Source organism: Anas acuta, chromosome Z (assembly GCF_963932015.1).
Source record: "Anas acuta chromosome Z, bAnaAcu1.1, whole genome shotgun sequence".
NCBI lineage: Eukaryota > Metazoa > Chordata > Aves > Anseriformes > Anatidae > Anas > Anas acuta.
In genome coordinates this window covers 49,516,298-49,532,622 of record NC_089017.1, presented here as the reverse complement: position 1 = coordinate 49,532,622, position 16,325 = coordinate 49,516,298, and the positions used below count along the sequence as shown (strand labels likewise).

General features: G+C 40.9%; 1 protein-coding gene across 7 annotated transcripts in view; it reads left to right on the top strand.

Annotated features, from left to right (window-relative positions):
• PCGF3 (polycomb group ring finger 3) overlaps positions 1–16,325 on the top strand; it is a 56,374-nt gene that overhangs the window by 32,559 nt on the left and 7,490 nt on the right. For 6 of the 7 annotated variants that reach the window (XM_068666297.1, XM_068666296.1, XM_068666303.1 and 3 more), the window contains 5 exons: positions 2,719–2,815; positions 10,392–10,447; positions 11,432–11,542; positions 11,997–12,085; positions 13,341–13,478. In XM_068666297.1, coding sequence (XP_068522398.1) covers positions 2,719–2,815; positions 10,392–10,447; positions 11,432–11,542; positions 11,997–12,085; positions 13,341–13,478 — 491 coding nt within the window. The remainder of the gene's footprint in view (positions 1–2,718; positions 2,816–10,391; positions 10,448–11,431; positions 11,543–11,996; positions 12,086–13,340; positions 13,479–16,325) is intronic. The other variant, XM_068666302.1, reaches the window with a different exon arrangement.

The following is a 16,325-nucleotide window of genomic DNA, read 5'->3' as shown; positions in this document are numbered from 1 at the left end:
CACCTGGAGCCTGCCAGATGTCTCTTGCTCTCTTGTCTTTATGCAGAAAGCAACCATATTTGATAAAGAATAAGTATATTTTATTGTACCCTAACAGTAAGCATTTGTTCCAGAATATTTTGAGGTATTTGTTATGTTGCTCTGTGAATTTCCAGTTTCAGATCAAGGAATTATGCCCTTGAAACTCACAAAGCCTTAGACTTCAATAAAACAATAACTACAAAACCACCTTCACTTGAAGTTATAAATTCTTCTCAGTACATTTTTTGCTAGTATCACAGTATGTAAGGATGATAGGGTTTGAAATATCGTGATGGAAACTGGCATATGAGCAGAGTTCCAACTAGAGGTCTGAAAAGAATCAATAAAAATCAGTCCTCCTGAGGAAGAGCCATGGGACTCACTTAGTCCGAAGTGCCAATTCAAGAATTGTTCTGTCTTAAATCAGTTCTGATTCTTAGCTTCCTTTGCCAAGGTAGGTGTCAGCTGAGGAATTAATCTTCAATCCAGAAGACCCGTGCTAGTGGCATTCAGTATCTTCTGTAGTAGCTACAATCATGGCTTTACTTTACATGACAGGGTTTTACCAAAAGTATTTTTTCTCGCTGTGTCTTCAGAATTCCTGCAGGTTACCAACATGTTCTTGTAAGCTGGGCCCTTCTGTTTGTCCAATTTTATTGGGACTGATTTTCTGCTTGTCCAATTTTATTGGGAGCTGAGAACATCATTTGTTTTGTTTATGTTTACCTGCATTAATCTATTAAAGAGTACTTGCTATGCAACTCCTTACATCCCGTGCATTTTACAATGCTTCTGTCACCATATTTTAGTCTGATAAAACTAGTATGTTGTTCAAATAGCTTCATCACCTATAGCCTCATTGCTTTCTCAGAAGGGAATTACTTGATCGCAATGGCTTTGTCTCCACAAAATGAAAATTTTTATTTCGGTTGACTTATATGCCACTTAAAATTCCATACAAAGGAGAAATAAGATACTCATGACTTGTCTAATATTATTTTTTCCATTGCACTTCTTTTCTAAGTTCTGCTCATCAGTTTTAATGAGTCTGCTATTCTTGTCACGCTTCCATGCCATTTTGGTTATTCTTCTGTCCCTTCAGTTCGTGTTTCACATCTTTATTTCTATAGTGCGCATTCTGGAGAGTAGGGGAGACAACTGGATCCTTAAGCTAGACTTTTCTGTAATTTTTGTCCTGAAGTCTTCACTTCACATCAACAAGACATTACATATAAAAACAACATTTTGACAAGTCATTTGTCTAACTTAGAGGTAGAGGGTAATATTTCGTCATTCTTCTAATAGTACAAAAAACAAGCTCTCCAGTCTGTTCACACCAGCCTTACCATTTCTTACGTTCACTTATGAAGTAAGTTTTTATTAATACACAGTGTTTTCTTCAAAAGCCAGGGAATGCTTGTTGCTTGTTCCTACTGTGTTTTTTTTGTTGTTGTTTTTGTTTTTTTTCTTTTTTTCTTTCCCCATTTGTGGCTTGTCCCTGGTTCTGCTTTCACTGACTTGGTAAGATCAGGGTATAGCTTCACTCTTGCGAATGGAGTTACTGCTGTGGCATTCCACTGCAACAGACGGCCATGCATGCAAGATCTCTGCTTTGTGCACAAAGCTACAGGACTTGTCCCAACCATAATCTCTACCAACAACAGTACTATTGCTGGTACCACGGAAGTACCATGTGGAGTACAGTCAGGATGCTTGCTTTGCTGCTGAATAATTTCCCTGATATTAACAGATGTTTTTTTATTTTCAAATGTACCATCATCCTGTCTGAGAGGTAGATGGCACTGTAGTTAAAGGAATTCTTTCATTTTGTGTGATAAGAATGAACGCATTAGTACCAAAATGAACTGCTGCTGTTTGAGGAAGAAAAACATCACTTTTTTTCCTCTACAGTTTTTAATTTGAGATTATTTAGAACTTCAGATGAAATCATGTAGTGATGTGTATTATCTGTACTGTTTCTTAAGAAATAAATAAATAGTTGATTTTGAATCAGATGTGAATACATGTGTATATGCAGCTGGAAAATGTTCCAAAAAGTGTACAGCTATATAACGTATGACTGCTTTAGCAGGTTTTGCTAGCACTTCTTACAAATACTGAATATCTGTCCCTATGGAATTATTTTTTCTGATGGAAGTTTAACTGTCAAGTACCCTGTGAAAATTAGAGGTGAAATATCGCCTGGATATCCAGTTTTGGAACATTTTCTGTTTTAAAAAATAATAGATATACGAATGATTTCTTTGTCCTAGGTTCATTTCCACGGTACACTTCTCTATGTGGCCATGGTTAAAGCAGCTTGGCGTAGTACCTTAGTATGGTATATAATGCGTATAGTATCATCCGTGCAAGCTGGATGCTGGAAAGCGGTGTGCTCGAAACTGTAGTTCTAGTAAATTCCAAAATGGGATAGTGTGTTGTATGCTATGTTAGGCAGACTCTGGCTATGTACAGGTGCCTTATTTCTAGTGCATCGCTTTTCTGTATCAGGAGCACTTGTGAAAAATGTTGGAAACTCTGTTGCGTGTGGTTAGATATGCTTGCACAATGTAAAAAATTACTCTTGTGTATATTTCAGTAACAAGCATTTCTGTAACCATATGAAAATAAGCTTTTATTATTATTATTATTATGTTTATTTTATTTCTTTTTAATTATGGATGTCCTTGTTACCAGTCTGTAGAAGCTGCCTAGTGAAATATTTGGAAGAAAACAACACCTGTCCGACTTGTAGAATTGTTATACATCAGAGCCACCCATTGCAGTATATTGGGTAGGTATGAAAGCAAAAATGCAACTAATTGCACTCTTGACTGTTTTAACCTCTTTAATACAGCACAGCTTTTTCCTAAATTTTCTTAATTGCTGATCAGAATGCTACGCATTTAAAAGGAAGGTTGTACATGATTATGTGAGGAGATAACAGGATCAAACTTTGCTATGAATTTGCAATTTCTTAACATCTGTTAGTATTTTTAAATCTTAATATGCAAAGTATGCACTTTACTGTTTAAATTTTGAGAAGTTATAATGACTCATTAAAGTTACATAAATGAAACATTTGTAGAAATTATTCTTTTACTAAATCATCAAAACCGTAAGTCCCTGTCGAATCGTGCTTTGAAGGATGAAGTGAGTACCGATAGGCAGGAAGGAACAAGTAACACTCAAGACAGCAGTTCTGTCTACTGTAAAGCTACAGGAATATACCAGTGCCTTGATTCAGAAGATTGTTTTCCATGTCAAAAAGAGACAGGAAGCAGAGCATCAAATTGAGAACAGCTAGAAAGGAATTCAGCAGTTGGCTTTTAGTCATTGAATGCACTTCAAAGGAAGTATCTTCACTGCAATAACTATAAAATACTGCCCCTTCAAGATTAAAACAGTCTTTGCTTTGCCTTCTTTTGGTTTACTTGTTTATTTATGGTAGTCAGGAGTTTCACAATACATGTTAGAATATAGACTCGAATGCCTGTTCATCCCTCTGTCTGGGGAACACATAAACCAAACATCATCTATTTAACAAATCTGAATGATGTTAAATTCTCACCTTTGATCACATAGTAATGGCAGATTTACTCATTTACGTTGAAATATTTTTGGAGATATTCCTGTAAATCCATATGTGACGGTTGAAAATTGGGTTGCTATTGCTTGACATGAATTTTAGAATTCATGATATTTTGGTTCTTCATGTGGTGCTATTTCAAGAGGTTTCTAATCATACATAATAGTCTTTGAATTGTTGCCATTTCTGTAATTGTTCTCTGGTCTCCACTGCTGTGAAGTGCACAAGTCAGGTGATGAGAAACCTGAGAATACCTGTTATTTAACCTGCAAACCTGTTATTTAAGTCAGATCCTGGATTTCGTACTCCAGGCTCTACTGAAGGAATGACCTTGCAGCAGCTGAGACATATTTAGTTTCTGTTTCTGACTTTATTTATGGATTGGTGTTGTGGTTTAACCTGGCCAGCAGCTAAACACCACACAGCCATTTGATCACCCTCCCCCAATCCCTCTCTTGGGATGGGGGAGAGAAACGGGAAAGTGAAGACAGTTTATCAAGACAGGAAAATAATAATAACAATAATAATAATAACAATAATAATAATAACAATAATGACAACAACAATGATGATGATAATAGTACTGCTACTAATAATGTGTATGAAACAAGTGATGCACAATGCAATTGCTCACCACCCGCTGACCAGCCTAACCCCGAGCAGTCTGGCCCTCCCACCCCGGCTAGACACCCCTATATAGTGCTCAGCATGACCCCATACGGTACGGAATGCCTCTTTGGCCAGTTTGGGTCAGCTGTCCTGGGTCTGTCCCCTCCCACCTCTTGCTGCACCCCCAGCCTGCCCGCTGGCAGGACAGAGTGAAAAGCTGAGATGTCCTTGGCTTGGTGTAAGCACTGCTCTGCAACAATTAAAACATCAGCATGTTATCAGCCAAACCGTAGCACCTTACCACCTACTAGGAAGAAAATCAACTCTGTCCTAATTGACACCAGGACATCTATCCACCCCTTATTCCATACCATTTGTGTCATGCTCAGGTTACAATCTTTCCAATACATTCTAATTAATCACCATTCTCATCTATGGTATATAGCAATCATGGTAGTGATGACATAGAGTATTATAGAATAATTAACATGATACAATTCAACTCATGGGCTATTCTCACCCACCCTTGAGGTACACACCGGACCTTCCTATTCTTTTGCATTACCCACCAAGCGCATCTAGGTCCCTGAGCAAAAGCAATTCCATGAATGGGTTTGCCTTTTCCTGAGGCAGGAGTAGCCAAGACTGTTTTGCCCAGTGTATTTCTTACGTACACCACAGGAACTTTATCCCCATCTACAGTACGTAATAGGTTTGATTGGGCAGGTCCAGCTTGGTTGGCAGATCCCCTAGTATTGACTAACCAGGTGGCCTTTGCCAAATGCGTATCCCAATTTTTGAATGTCCCAGCGCCCATTGCTTTCAGTGTAGTCTTTAACAGGCCATTGTATCGTTCAGCTTTCCCGGAGGCTGGTGCATGATAGGGGATGTGATACACCCACTCAATACCATGCTCTTTAGCCCAAGTGTCTATAAGGTTGTTTTGGAAATGAGTCCCATTGTCTGATTCTATTCTTTCTGGGGTACCATGTCGCCATAGGACTTGCTTTTCAAGGCCCAGGATAGTGTTTCGGGCGGTGACATGAGGCACCGGATATGTTTCCAGCCATCCGGTGGTTGCTTCCACCATTGTAAGTACGTGGCGCTTGCCATTGCGAGTTTGAGGGAGTGTGATGTAATCAATCTGCCAGGCCTCTCCATATTTATATTTCAGCCATCCTCCTCCATACCAAAGAGGCTTTGACCGTTTGGCTTGCTTGATTGCAGCACATGTTTCACAGTCATGAATAACCTGTGCTACAGCGTCCATGGTCAGGTCCACCCCTCGATCACGAGCCCATCTGTATGCTGCATCTCTACCTTGATGGCCTGAGGTGTCATGGGCCCATCGGGCTATAAATAATCCACCTTTATGCTGCCAATCCAGGTCCACCTGAGCCACTTCAATCTTGGCAGCCTGATCCACCTGCTGGTTGTTTTGATGTTCTTCAGTAGCCCGATTCTTGGGCACATGAGCATCTACGTGGCGTACTTTCACAGCCAGGTTCTCTACCCGAGCAGCAATATCTTGCCACAATGCAGCAGCCCAGATGGGTTTGCCCCTACGCTGCCAGTTGTTCTGCTTACATTGCTGTAACCACCCCCACAGGGCATTTGCCACCATCCATGAATCAGTGTAGAGACAGAGAACTGGCCATTTTTCTCGTTCAGCAATGTCTAAAGCCAGCTGAATGGCCTTCGCTTCTGCAAACTGACTCGATTCACCTTCTCGATCAGCAGCTTCTGCAACTCGTCGCGTAGGACTCCATACAGCAGCCTTCCATCTCTGATGTTCCAAGATTCCTGGGTGACTGGGGTTACCTATCTGAGCCCGCTGAGTAATCAGTGCAACCCACTTGCTCCATGTAGCATCAGTTGCATGATGTGTAGAGGGGACCATTCCTTTGAACATCCAGCCTAGTACTGGCAGTCGGGGTGCCAGAAGGAGCTGTGCTTCAGTACCAACCATTTCTGAAGCAGGTTGAACTCCTTCATATGCTGCCAATATTTCTTTTTTGGTTGGAGTGCAGTAGGCCTCAGATCCTCTGTATCCCCGACTCCAAAACCCCAGGGGCCGACCTCGAGTTTCCCCAGGTTCTTTCTGCCAGAGGCTCCACGTGGGGCCGTTCTCCCCGGCTGCAGTGTAGAGCACATTGTTTACATCTGGTCCTGTTCGAACTGGCCCAAGGGCTACTGCATGGACTATTTCCTGCTTGATTTGTTCAAAGGCTTGTCGTTGTTCAGGGCCCCATTCAAACTCATTCTTCTTACGGGTTACTTGGTAGAGCGGGTTTACAATCAGACTGTAATTTGGGATGTGCATTCTCCAAAACCCCACAACACCTAGGAAGGTCTGTGTTTCTTTTTTGCTAGCTGGGGGAGACATAGCTGTTATTTTGTTGATCACATCCACTGGGATTTGACGGCCTCCGTTTTTCCCACTCATTCCCAGTCACACTCACTTCAGCCTCCAATACAGTCAACTGCTGAGATCCCCCGGTCACCCCGTAAATACAGATGGGCTCTGGCCCTTCATAGCTCGATGGCATTACAGTACATTGTGCACCAGTGTCTACTAAAGCCTTATACTTTTGTGCATCTGATGTGCCAGGCCATCGAATCCACACAGCCCAATAAACTCGATTGTCCCTTTCCTCCCCCTGACTCGAGGCAGGGCCCCCCTAATCCTGGTCAGAATCTTCTTCATTTCTGTGTTTGAAGGACTGTCTGCTGGAAGTTGGAGCAGCAAACTTTTCAGAGAATCCCTTTTTCCTGATTGTTTTCTTTTGCAACTCACGTACCCGTGCCTCTAGGGTCGCGGTAGATTTTCTATCCGATTTTCTCATGTCCTCTCCATGGTCTCATAAGTAAAACCACAGGGTGGCACGGGGTGAGTACCCACCATATCGTCTTCCTTGCATGGATGAACACCTACCCCTGATAGCTGAGACACTGCTTTGTACAGGTGCGGAGGAGAAGAATCTCTCTTCAAGTTGGTGAAACTTTTCAGAAAGTTTCTCCCAAGTGTTCTCTTTTGGTCAGTGGACACTGGTTTGTTAGGTGGGGAGGAAGATAGATTCTCCTTAAGTTGGTGGAACTCTTCAGAAAGTTTCTCCACAGCTGAGACGCAGGCCTGTAAGGAAGAGGAGAGACTTTCTTCATACTGCCAAAGTTGTTTAGCCACTTCATCCACTGTGGGTTCCTCATCCTCTTTCCAGGCCATTATTGCCAATGAGCTGGCATATGATGATGGTGCACTCCGTACAAACTTCCGCCACATGGGTCGTGTACACCTGACTTCATCTGGATCTTTGGATGTTTGTCTGAGGTCTGGATCCTCATAAATCACTTCCCGTACGGCTAATTCCCTCAGGTACTGGATTCCCTTCTCCATAGTGGTCCACTTGCCTGGTAGACATAAAAGTTCTTCCTTGAAGGGATACCTTTCCCTCACAGCTGAGAGGAGACGCCTCCAGAGGCTGTGAGATTGTGCTCCATCTGCAATTGCTTTGTCAATGCTGGTGTCTCTAGCAAGGGATCCCAGCCGCTTGGCTTCTCTGCCGTCTAATTCCACACAATTGGCTCCAGAGTCCCAGCACCGGAGCAGCCAGGTGACAAGCTGCTCACCTATACAGCGACTAAAATCTTTTTGCACATCTCGTACCTCACGCTCGTATAGGTTTTGGGTAGTTACTGTTGATTTTTCGGCATCCTCATCTTCCTCCTCCTGAATCCCTGATGGCCCAGCATCGTCGTCTCTATACCTAGCAGACCTAGCAGAAGACTCTCTGGGTTCTAAATGACCTGAATTTTTTCACCTTGTCTTGTACAGGGACAGATTGCACTGCTACAGCTTGTTTCTCTGACCCAGCCACAGGAGCTGGAGCAGCTGCAGGGTCCACTGTAGGGGTCGCAGCGGCCATTGGGCCTGTCACAGGACTTGGAGTGGCCGCAGGGTCTGTCACTAAGTTGACAGTAGTATCAATAGCAGCTTGATAGGCATGAGCCAGGCCCCAGCATGCTACAGTGATCTGTGTCACTTTGGAACTGCCAGAGTCATGACACCCTTTTTTCAAGCGTTCTACCAGTTTTTAGGATTTTGCAGTTGTTGAGGGGTGAATTTCCAAAACACTGGGGGTGCCCACTGCTCTAGAAACCAGCCCATATCCTCCCACACTCCCTGCCACTCACAACTATCCTGCCTCAGCACAGATCTCTGGATGAGACTCCTAAGTAGTTGTTTAACCTTAAACAAAACCTGAAGCACATTCAGGAGACATAACAACAAGAACATGCAGGTCTGAGTATCCCAAGGATATTCGAAATCTTGGAGGACTATCATAACAAGCTCGGAGGATAAGAGGGTGGTGAAGGAGAAGGGGAGAGTGAACAAATAGGAAAAAATTTCTTCCCCTTTCCCCTCTAAAGATTGGGTCCCTGACAAAAAAAAGGCAATAGGTGTAATTGTTAATAATTTCCGAGATCTGGTTTCCAAAGTATGGAGTTGATGACAGTGCTGAGTACAAATACCATTTTAGAGTCATGACCAGAAATTTCATCGTATCATAAGCCACTGTTACACCGCACAGTACCATAATGATCTTAAACCAGGGCCCGGAAAGGATAAACAGCATGACTGGGAGCACATACAGAAGGTAACGTGTTACAAAACTCAATTTAGAAAACAGGCACAGCAGATTTGAGATTAAAGGAATAAACATTGTGACTAGCAACTATTAAGCAGGTCTAATACTAATTTTAGTTCAACACGCTCTGGTCAGATCTGTCATTACCTCAAACCTTCGTGCCCCATGTTGGGCGCCAATATATGTCCTTGTTTCAGTTAGGACAGAGTTAGTTTTCCTTCTAGTAGCTGGTAGGGTGCTATGTTTTGGCTTAGGATGAGAAGAGTGCTGATAACACCCCAGTGTTTTAATTGTTGCAGAGCAGTGCTTACACCAAGCCAAGGACATCTCAGCTTCTCACTCTGTCCTGCCGGTGGGTAGGCTGGGGGTGCAGCAGGAGCTGGGAGGGGACAGACCCAGGACAGCTGACCCAAACTGGCCAAAGAGGCATTCCGTACCGTATGGGGTCATGCTGAGCAATATATAGGGGTGGCTAGCCGGGGTGGGGGACTGGCTGCTCGGGGATAGGCTGGGCGTCAGTCAGCAGGTGGTGAGCAATTGCAGTGTGCATCACTTGTTTGTACGCATTATTGTTATTAGTACTATTATCATCATTATTGTTATTATTATTATTGTTATTTTCCTGTCTTAACAAACTGTCTTCATCTCAACTCACAGGCTTCACTTTCCCATTTCTCTCCCCCATCCCAGCAAGGGAGGGGGGAGGGTGAGCAAATTGCTGTGTGGTGTTTAGCTGCTGGCTGGGTTAAACCACAGCAATTGGAATTTAGGATAATATTATATTTCTTTTAGACAGTAACTTACTGTAGAATAATCTAGAAATTGCAGGCAAACTGTAGATAAAGTTTGGTTTAAAACAGAGCTTTGTTGTTGTGATATGGGAATTACAATTTAGAAATTTAAATAATCCTGCTGCCCTTCCAGTTCTGCCATGTGTGGGTTCATTGTGCTTCTTTCGTTTGGGGCACATTACCTTATATAGGCTTCTGAGCTACATAATGTTGCTCATAAAAAAAATGTTGGCTTAAGAGTAAACTCAAATTTCTTTATGTTCTTGGGTGTTGTTTTTTTGTGTGTGTTTGCTGCTTTTTTTTTTTTTTAATATGTATATATATTTGCTGTAACAGGGAAAAGTCCTGTACAGCTAACTAAATAACTGAGGAATGTGAGAGATTAATCTGTAGAGATGATAAACACACTAGCTTCTGTTCTTTCGCAGTAACAAGGTTTTTACCTCAAAGTTGTCAAGGCATTTTGAGATTATTAGTGACAACATGAGCCTTGTTGCAGGAGGGGAAGAACCCACTTCTTCCCCTAATTTCCTTTTTCTTTTTTTCTTAGTCTATATTTTATCCTAATTCCTCTCTAGGTACTGTCCTCTCTATTTTGATATAAATATCGGCTTTAGAAATTAAACAAATTTAGAGCATTTAGATCAATTTTGTACTGGAACTTGTGTAACAGGTATCTTTTGAATCAATGCTTTGAATGTTTTGATTCTTTTTTTTCCTTTTTTTCCTTGATAGTCATGACAGAACAATGCAAGATATTGTTTACAAACTTGTGCCAGGCCTCCAAGAAGGTAAGTTGTGGTATGATCTTTTCTTACATGTAGTCTTGCACATAATTCTTTACTCCTTTAACAGTTTAAAAAAACAACACACACATTTTCAAGTGATGAAAATACAGAAGGGGGGTGAGGGAGAATTTGAGGAAAAATACAGCAAAGAACTGTATTATTTCATTTGTTCTATCTCTAGTGATAGACTTAGGTTCATATCTTTACAATCAGTCATTTTTTTGAGGGGGAAAAAAAGGCAAGATGGGATATTTCACCAAAAAGTAGTATTAACAGAATAGTAGTTCAGCTTTTGCATGTTTGTATGCTGCAGCTTTCATTTGTTCTTCTTAAATTGTGTGCTTAGACCTGTTGTGCCAGCTTTCCAGAATATTTAGAGGTAGCATGTAATGCAGAGGAGCTTTTAGATTCATGGAAGTTTTCCTCTACTGTAAAAGTCCTTTCTTAATTTGCACTTTCATAGTCCTCTTTGAGACTGGATCTGTACAACTAAACAAGTACTTTATAGTAACTGTTCTGTATTTTGTTGTTGTTGTTGATGTTGCATGTGATTTTCATTTAAATAGAATATCTTAATCTATTTAAGCTGAAAAGAATGAATTTCTTAGATGTCGATAAGCAAGCTTAAATAGATTTTATAAAATCAATTCTATCATAGTGAAATCAGAACTATAAACAAAAATTCAAAAACAGTGGTTTGACTGAAATACTGTGGGAGGGATTCAGAATAAGGCATAGTATTTAAAATCATCTCATTTCAATAGAAATGTTATAATCGTAGCCGTGTGGATGACTTTGTAGTATTCTAAGTCTGAAAGATAAGATTGGGCACGACTTGATGCAATAACAAAGATGTGGAATTAAGTGCTGACAATACCACTCCTTGATGGCAAGCCTGTTCCACTTACAAAAGAAGGGATTTGAAATAATTTCAGAAATGCTGCATTAGAACTTTATTACAGGATTTAATATTTCAATTTTTAACAGCGGAAATGAAGAAACAAAGGGAGTTTTATCACAAACTTGGCATGGAAGTTCCAGGGGATATCAAAGGGGAGACATGTTCTGCAAAACAGCATCTAGATTCCCATCGGAATGGTAAACAGTCTTTTATTTATTACATCTTAGGTGGGGGACTGCTCATAATTGTCAAGCAGATAGGTTAGAAGTGTGTGTCTCAGTTTATAACAATCAGAATTGTTTCATAGTGGTGTACAATAGGCATGCAGGATTGTTTTGTCCCTTATTTGTTCGCATAATCTTTCTTTTTAGCATAAGCACTCTTGGGGAAGGAAATCTCGGTAGTAGTGCTCACAAGGGGACTCTGTGAAACCACTCAGCTTCTCCACTGCTAGGAGTTCAGCAGAAGCTGTGCTGTATGCTTGTTCCTTTCTTTCATGTGTGGGGTTGACAGCAGCCCGTGCCGAAGCAAGTTTGCATTGCTGGGAAGTTTATTCTGTATAGCAGTCCTGAACCCTGCTCTTTGAATCATATTGTCATTGAAAGGTGCTTCTGTAGAGTGATATCCTACATATCTGCTTTCTTATCTAAGGTGAAACTAAAACAGATGAAAATTCAAACAAAGAAACTTCTGAGGAAAAACAGGAAGAGGATAATGACTACCACCGAAGTGATGAACAGGTGGGATCACAGGGCATGTTTTTATTTTTATCTGGTATTTTACTGCTTTACTGCTTCAAGTTATCAAAAAAGCCCTGACTTTTAAGCTATTTTTTCTGTTATCTGCTTTAAAAAAATGCATTGTTGCAAGATGCTTTTGTGTAACCCTAAATTAATCCTTGGGTTTTGGCAGGAATGGAGAATATTTTAAAGATGCTTTCATAAAATGTGATATTCCTGTCTTTCTTGAGTTTCAAACTATTTATTGGCTTTTGGCTTAACATAGATTTAGGTTATTTGGGTCCTGTTCTGAATGGGTGTATCCAAAGGTTATTCTGGTACATTGAACTGAATGTATTTCAATAGTTACAAATAAAAGCTCATGCACTTTCACTTAATACTTATTTCTTTTTAAATCTCCCATGTTTTAGACAGTGTTAGCACTATGTCATAAAAATAGTATGAAAGCCAGAAAATCCACCATTAATTTTTAAATACAACACATGTTTGAAAGGGAAATGTCCTGCTGGGATAAACACTCCTTCCCTTTTATGTTCTCCTATTATGTATGTCTAGATTAAATTTAACCTGGATTAATTTTGTTTTGAATTATAAAGCATGAGTACTTTCAAAGGGATTGTTCCTAGTTCTAGATCCTCTTATTGCATAAAGGGAATCATTGCAAAGAGTTTAGACAAAGTAACATGTAGCTGGATGAGAAAAGAAGTGAAATTGAAACATAGAAACTGAAGAGACTCTTTTTTTTTTTTTTGCAGCTAATCTTCAGAATTTTAAGTCTGTTAGATCCATTATACGTATTCTTTTTTTAAACATTATATTCACTTTTCAACATGCATTACTTTTTTATTTTTTTTAAACTGGGTTTAGCAGTCACATTAAAAGCAAGGCGTTACAGTAGAAGACATTATTAATAATTGGCAATAGTTCTCTTATTTCATACTATATTGTGATGTACAGTCCTTGCCAACTAGAGGTGGTTTGGGAGTTTGAACTGGAGCATCCTTTTTTCAACATAAAAGTTCTTCCTAGAACTTTTTTCTTTGAGATCCCTTTTTGGTTGGAGCAGTATTTATTACTAAATTGATGAAATTTTAGAAAATGTGTTCATCAATTGGACTGTATGCATTTCAGTTTAAGGAATATTAGTACTCCAATTTTTCACCTTGTTGCATTAATATAAACTGCATATGGAATACATAATGAGAACTGCAGAAAATTGATCTACCCTGCCCTGACTGCTTCCTTTTTACTGAAGGTAAGCATCTGCTTGGAATGCAATAGCAGCAAATTGCGTGGATTGAAACGAAAATGGATTCGCTGTTCAGCGCAAGCAACAGTCCTGCATCTAAAGAAGTTCATTGCCAAAAAACTTAATCTTTCTTCTTTTAATGAGGTAATATTTTAATTTCTAAAAATGATTTTGCAGATAAAAGTCCTATGGAAAGTGTGGGGTCATTCTTTTGCAAAGCAATGTCAGATTTTATTTTCAGAAAATAAACACATTCACCATTTCTTAAATTATATGTTATGTAGCCATTTTCCTGTCCTTTGTAAGCTAAGGAAATTAATGTAAACAATTACATTATTTTTCTTCAAATTAATTTTTTCTTTCCACTTTCAATTTACAATTTATAGTCTTTTTTCACTTAAGTTTTCCTTCTTCCTCTTTCAGCTTGTAATGTTACAATTGAATGTAGCTATTATATTTTCTTGGGCTTATACAGCACTTGTATATTTTTGTTTTTTTAACCTACTGGATGGCTAACCTCTACCACAACCGCCCTCTCACTCTCTCCTCAAAGGAAAAGGGGGAGAAAATATAATGGAAAGGGCTCAGGGGTGGAGATAAGGACGAGGAGATCACTTAACAGGTTATCATCACAGGCAAAACAGAATCAACATAGGGAGACTAATATAATTCATTACCTATTACTAACAGAATACGACAATGAGTACTAAATGCAAACTAGAAACACCTTCTCCCCATCCACCCTCTTCTGCGTTCTCTCTCTGAGGGGCACAGAGGAACAAGGAATGGGGGTTGTGGTCAGTCTGTAGCGCTTCAGCCCCGCTGCTCCCTCAGGGTCCCTCTCTGCCCCTGCTCCCCGTGGGGTCCCTCCCATGGATGCCGTCCTTCCCCAACTGAGCCTGCGGGGGCTGCCCACAGGCAGCAGCTCTTCAAGCACTGCTCCCACGCGGCTCTGTCCCAAGGGGTCCATCCATCCCCCAGGAGCAAACTGCTCCAGCACGGGTCCCCCACGGGTGGGGGCAGCTCCCCCCAGACCCCCTGCTCCTGCGGGGGCTCCTCTCCACGGGCTGCAGCTCCGGCCCGGGGCCTGCTCCTGCGGGGGCTCTCCATGGGCCGCAGCCTCCTCCAGGCCACATCCACCTGCTCCAGCGGGGGCTCCTCCACCCATGGGGGGGCTGCAGCGTGGAGATCTGCTCCATGGGGGACCCATGGGCTGCAGGGGGACAGCCTGCTCCACCAGGGGCCTCTCCCTGCACAGCCCGCAGGGGAACTGCTGCTGCCTGCCTGCCTGCAGCACCTCCTGCCCTCCTGCGGCACTCACCCGGGGTTTTGCAGGGCTGTTCCTCCTATACTTTTTTTCCTCTATGCTGTCAGTGAAGTTCATCCTGAAGTCTTGCTGCCTATCACAAGCAGTGTTATGATATACCTACTTTACCTTTCCTTTGCAGACAGTACTTGGAATCATGGGAAGAACTTATGGTGAAAGGTACAGAAAGAAAGACAACTTTTCACAGTTCTCCCATTTCATATTCTAAATTACACTTAAGGCAAACATAGGAATGCAGTCTCTATTTACTACTTTTTTGTGTCTTGTTCACAGTGTCTTTGCACATCAAGCATCTGCTTTCTAGTCCAAAATGTCAACAACTTTGTGCTCAAACCTCAAGATCTGGTTTGCATCTCTGTCATTCTTCCTTCCTAGCTTCTCTGTACTTCAAAGTACTCTGTCTTTAGGTTGGAGTACATCCCCAAACTCAGCTAAGCTTCCTGAAACAAAACTGTAACATCTGGTGCCTCGACCTCTTCTGTTGACTTCTGGCTGTAGACCAACAGCGGCATATGTACCATCATTGATCAAAAGTGTTTTCTTTTTCTTTAAATGAGACATTTTTTTTTGCAGGTGCATCTTTGCTTTTGTGTTCAAGCCCTCTGTTCCATTCCACCAGTCTGATTTAGTAACTTACTATCCTTCCTACCAACTTCAAAGAGTACCTTTTTATTATTTAGCTATCCCTCCCACTTTCTTAAAGGGTACATAAATTGTGGTGCAATCACTTTTGCACCATCACTTTTTCAGCTATTGCAGTTGAGTTGGTTATTAGTTATATTGTTGTCCTTTGAAAAAGGGCTGTGTCTGTGCCCAGTGAATTGGAGCTGATAAGCACACCGAGTCAAGGTCTGCTGATCAACCTTTATTTCAAATCTGACAGAGTTGGGGGCCAGGCAATAATTCACAAAGCAAGCACACCCAGAGTTGAGTGCCAGGCCTTTTATACAATTTAAAAGGTACGGATAGAGTCACTCATTGGTTGCTTTTGGTTCCATAACTTGCTCAGTAATGTGTGTGGTTGAGTTCTGTGCCAGCTTTTTAACCTAAGGCGGGTTGCTCATTATCATGTCAGATTGCCACCCAGGGGTGTGCGTTTTATTATGCTAATGAAGCATAGGTTACCTAGAACATTCCTGACTCTTCTTTTGTGCTTACATTAGCACATACTTATGATTATACAGTTATGAGTCTTTGTCCTTGCGTTGTTTCAAAGTAACTTTTTGTGCTGGGCTGACTACAATATGATCTCATGTTTTTATGTTTATATCCTTACTGTTTCTAGTGTCAAGACCTTTCAATGCTGAGGCGGACAAGTAAAAACAACTTATTTTAACAACATTATAAACAACTGAGGATCTGCAAAAGTAAAAAAAAAAAAAAAAAAAGACAAAACAAACAAAAAACCTACCAACAAAAAAACGTAAATACAGTGTATGAGAGAGTGGCAGACAGTTTTTAAAAAATACAGCCTTGTTGCAGAAAGGCACCTGTCTGGTGTTCATGTAATTTTTTTCATAATGTGGTAAATAATAAAGCTCTCCTTGGACTTGTGGATTCTGTCTTCATCATTTAATCAGTCTTTCTCAAAATCATATAAAGCTTTTAGGAGACGGCTTTAGTGCTGCTTGGGAAGCTAAATCAAATAATTAAGTCTAGCTCAT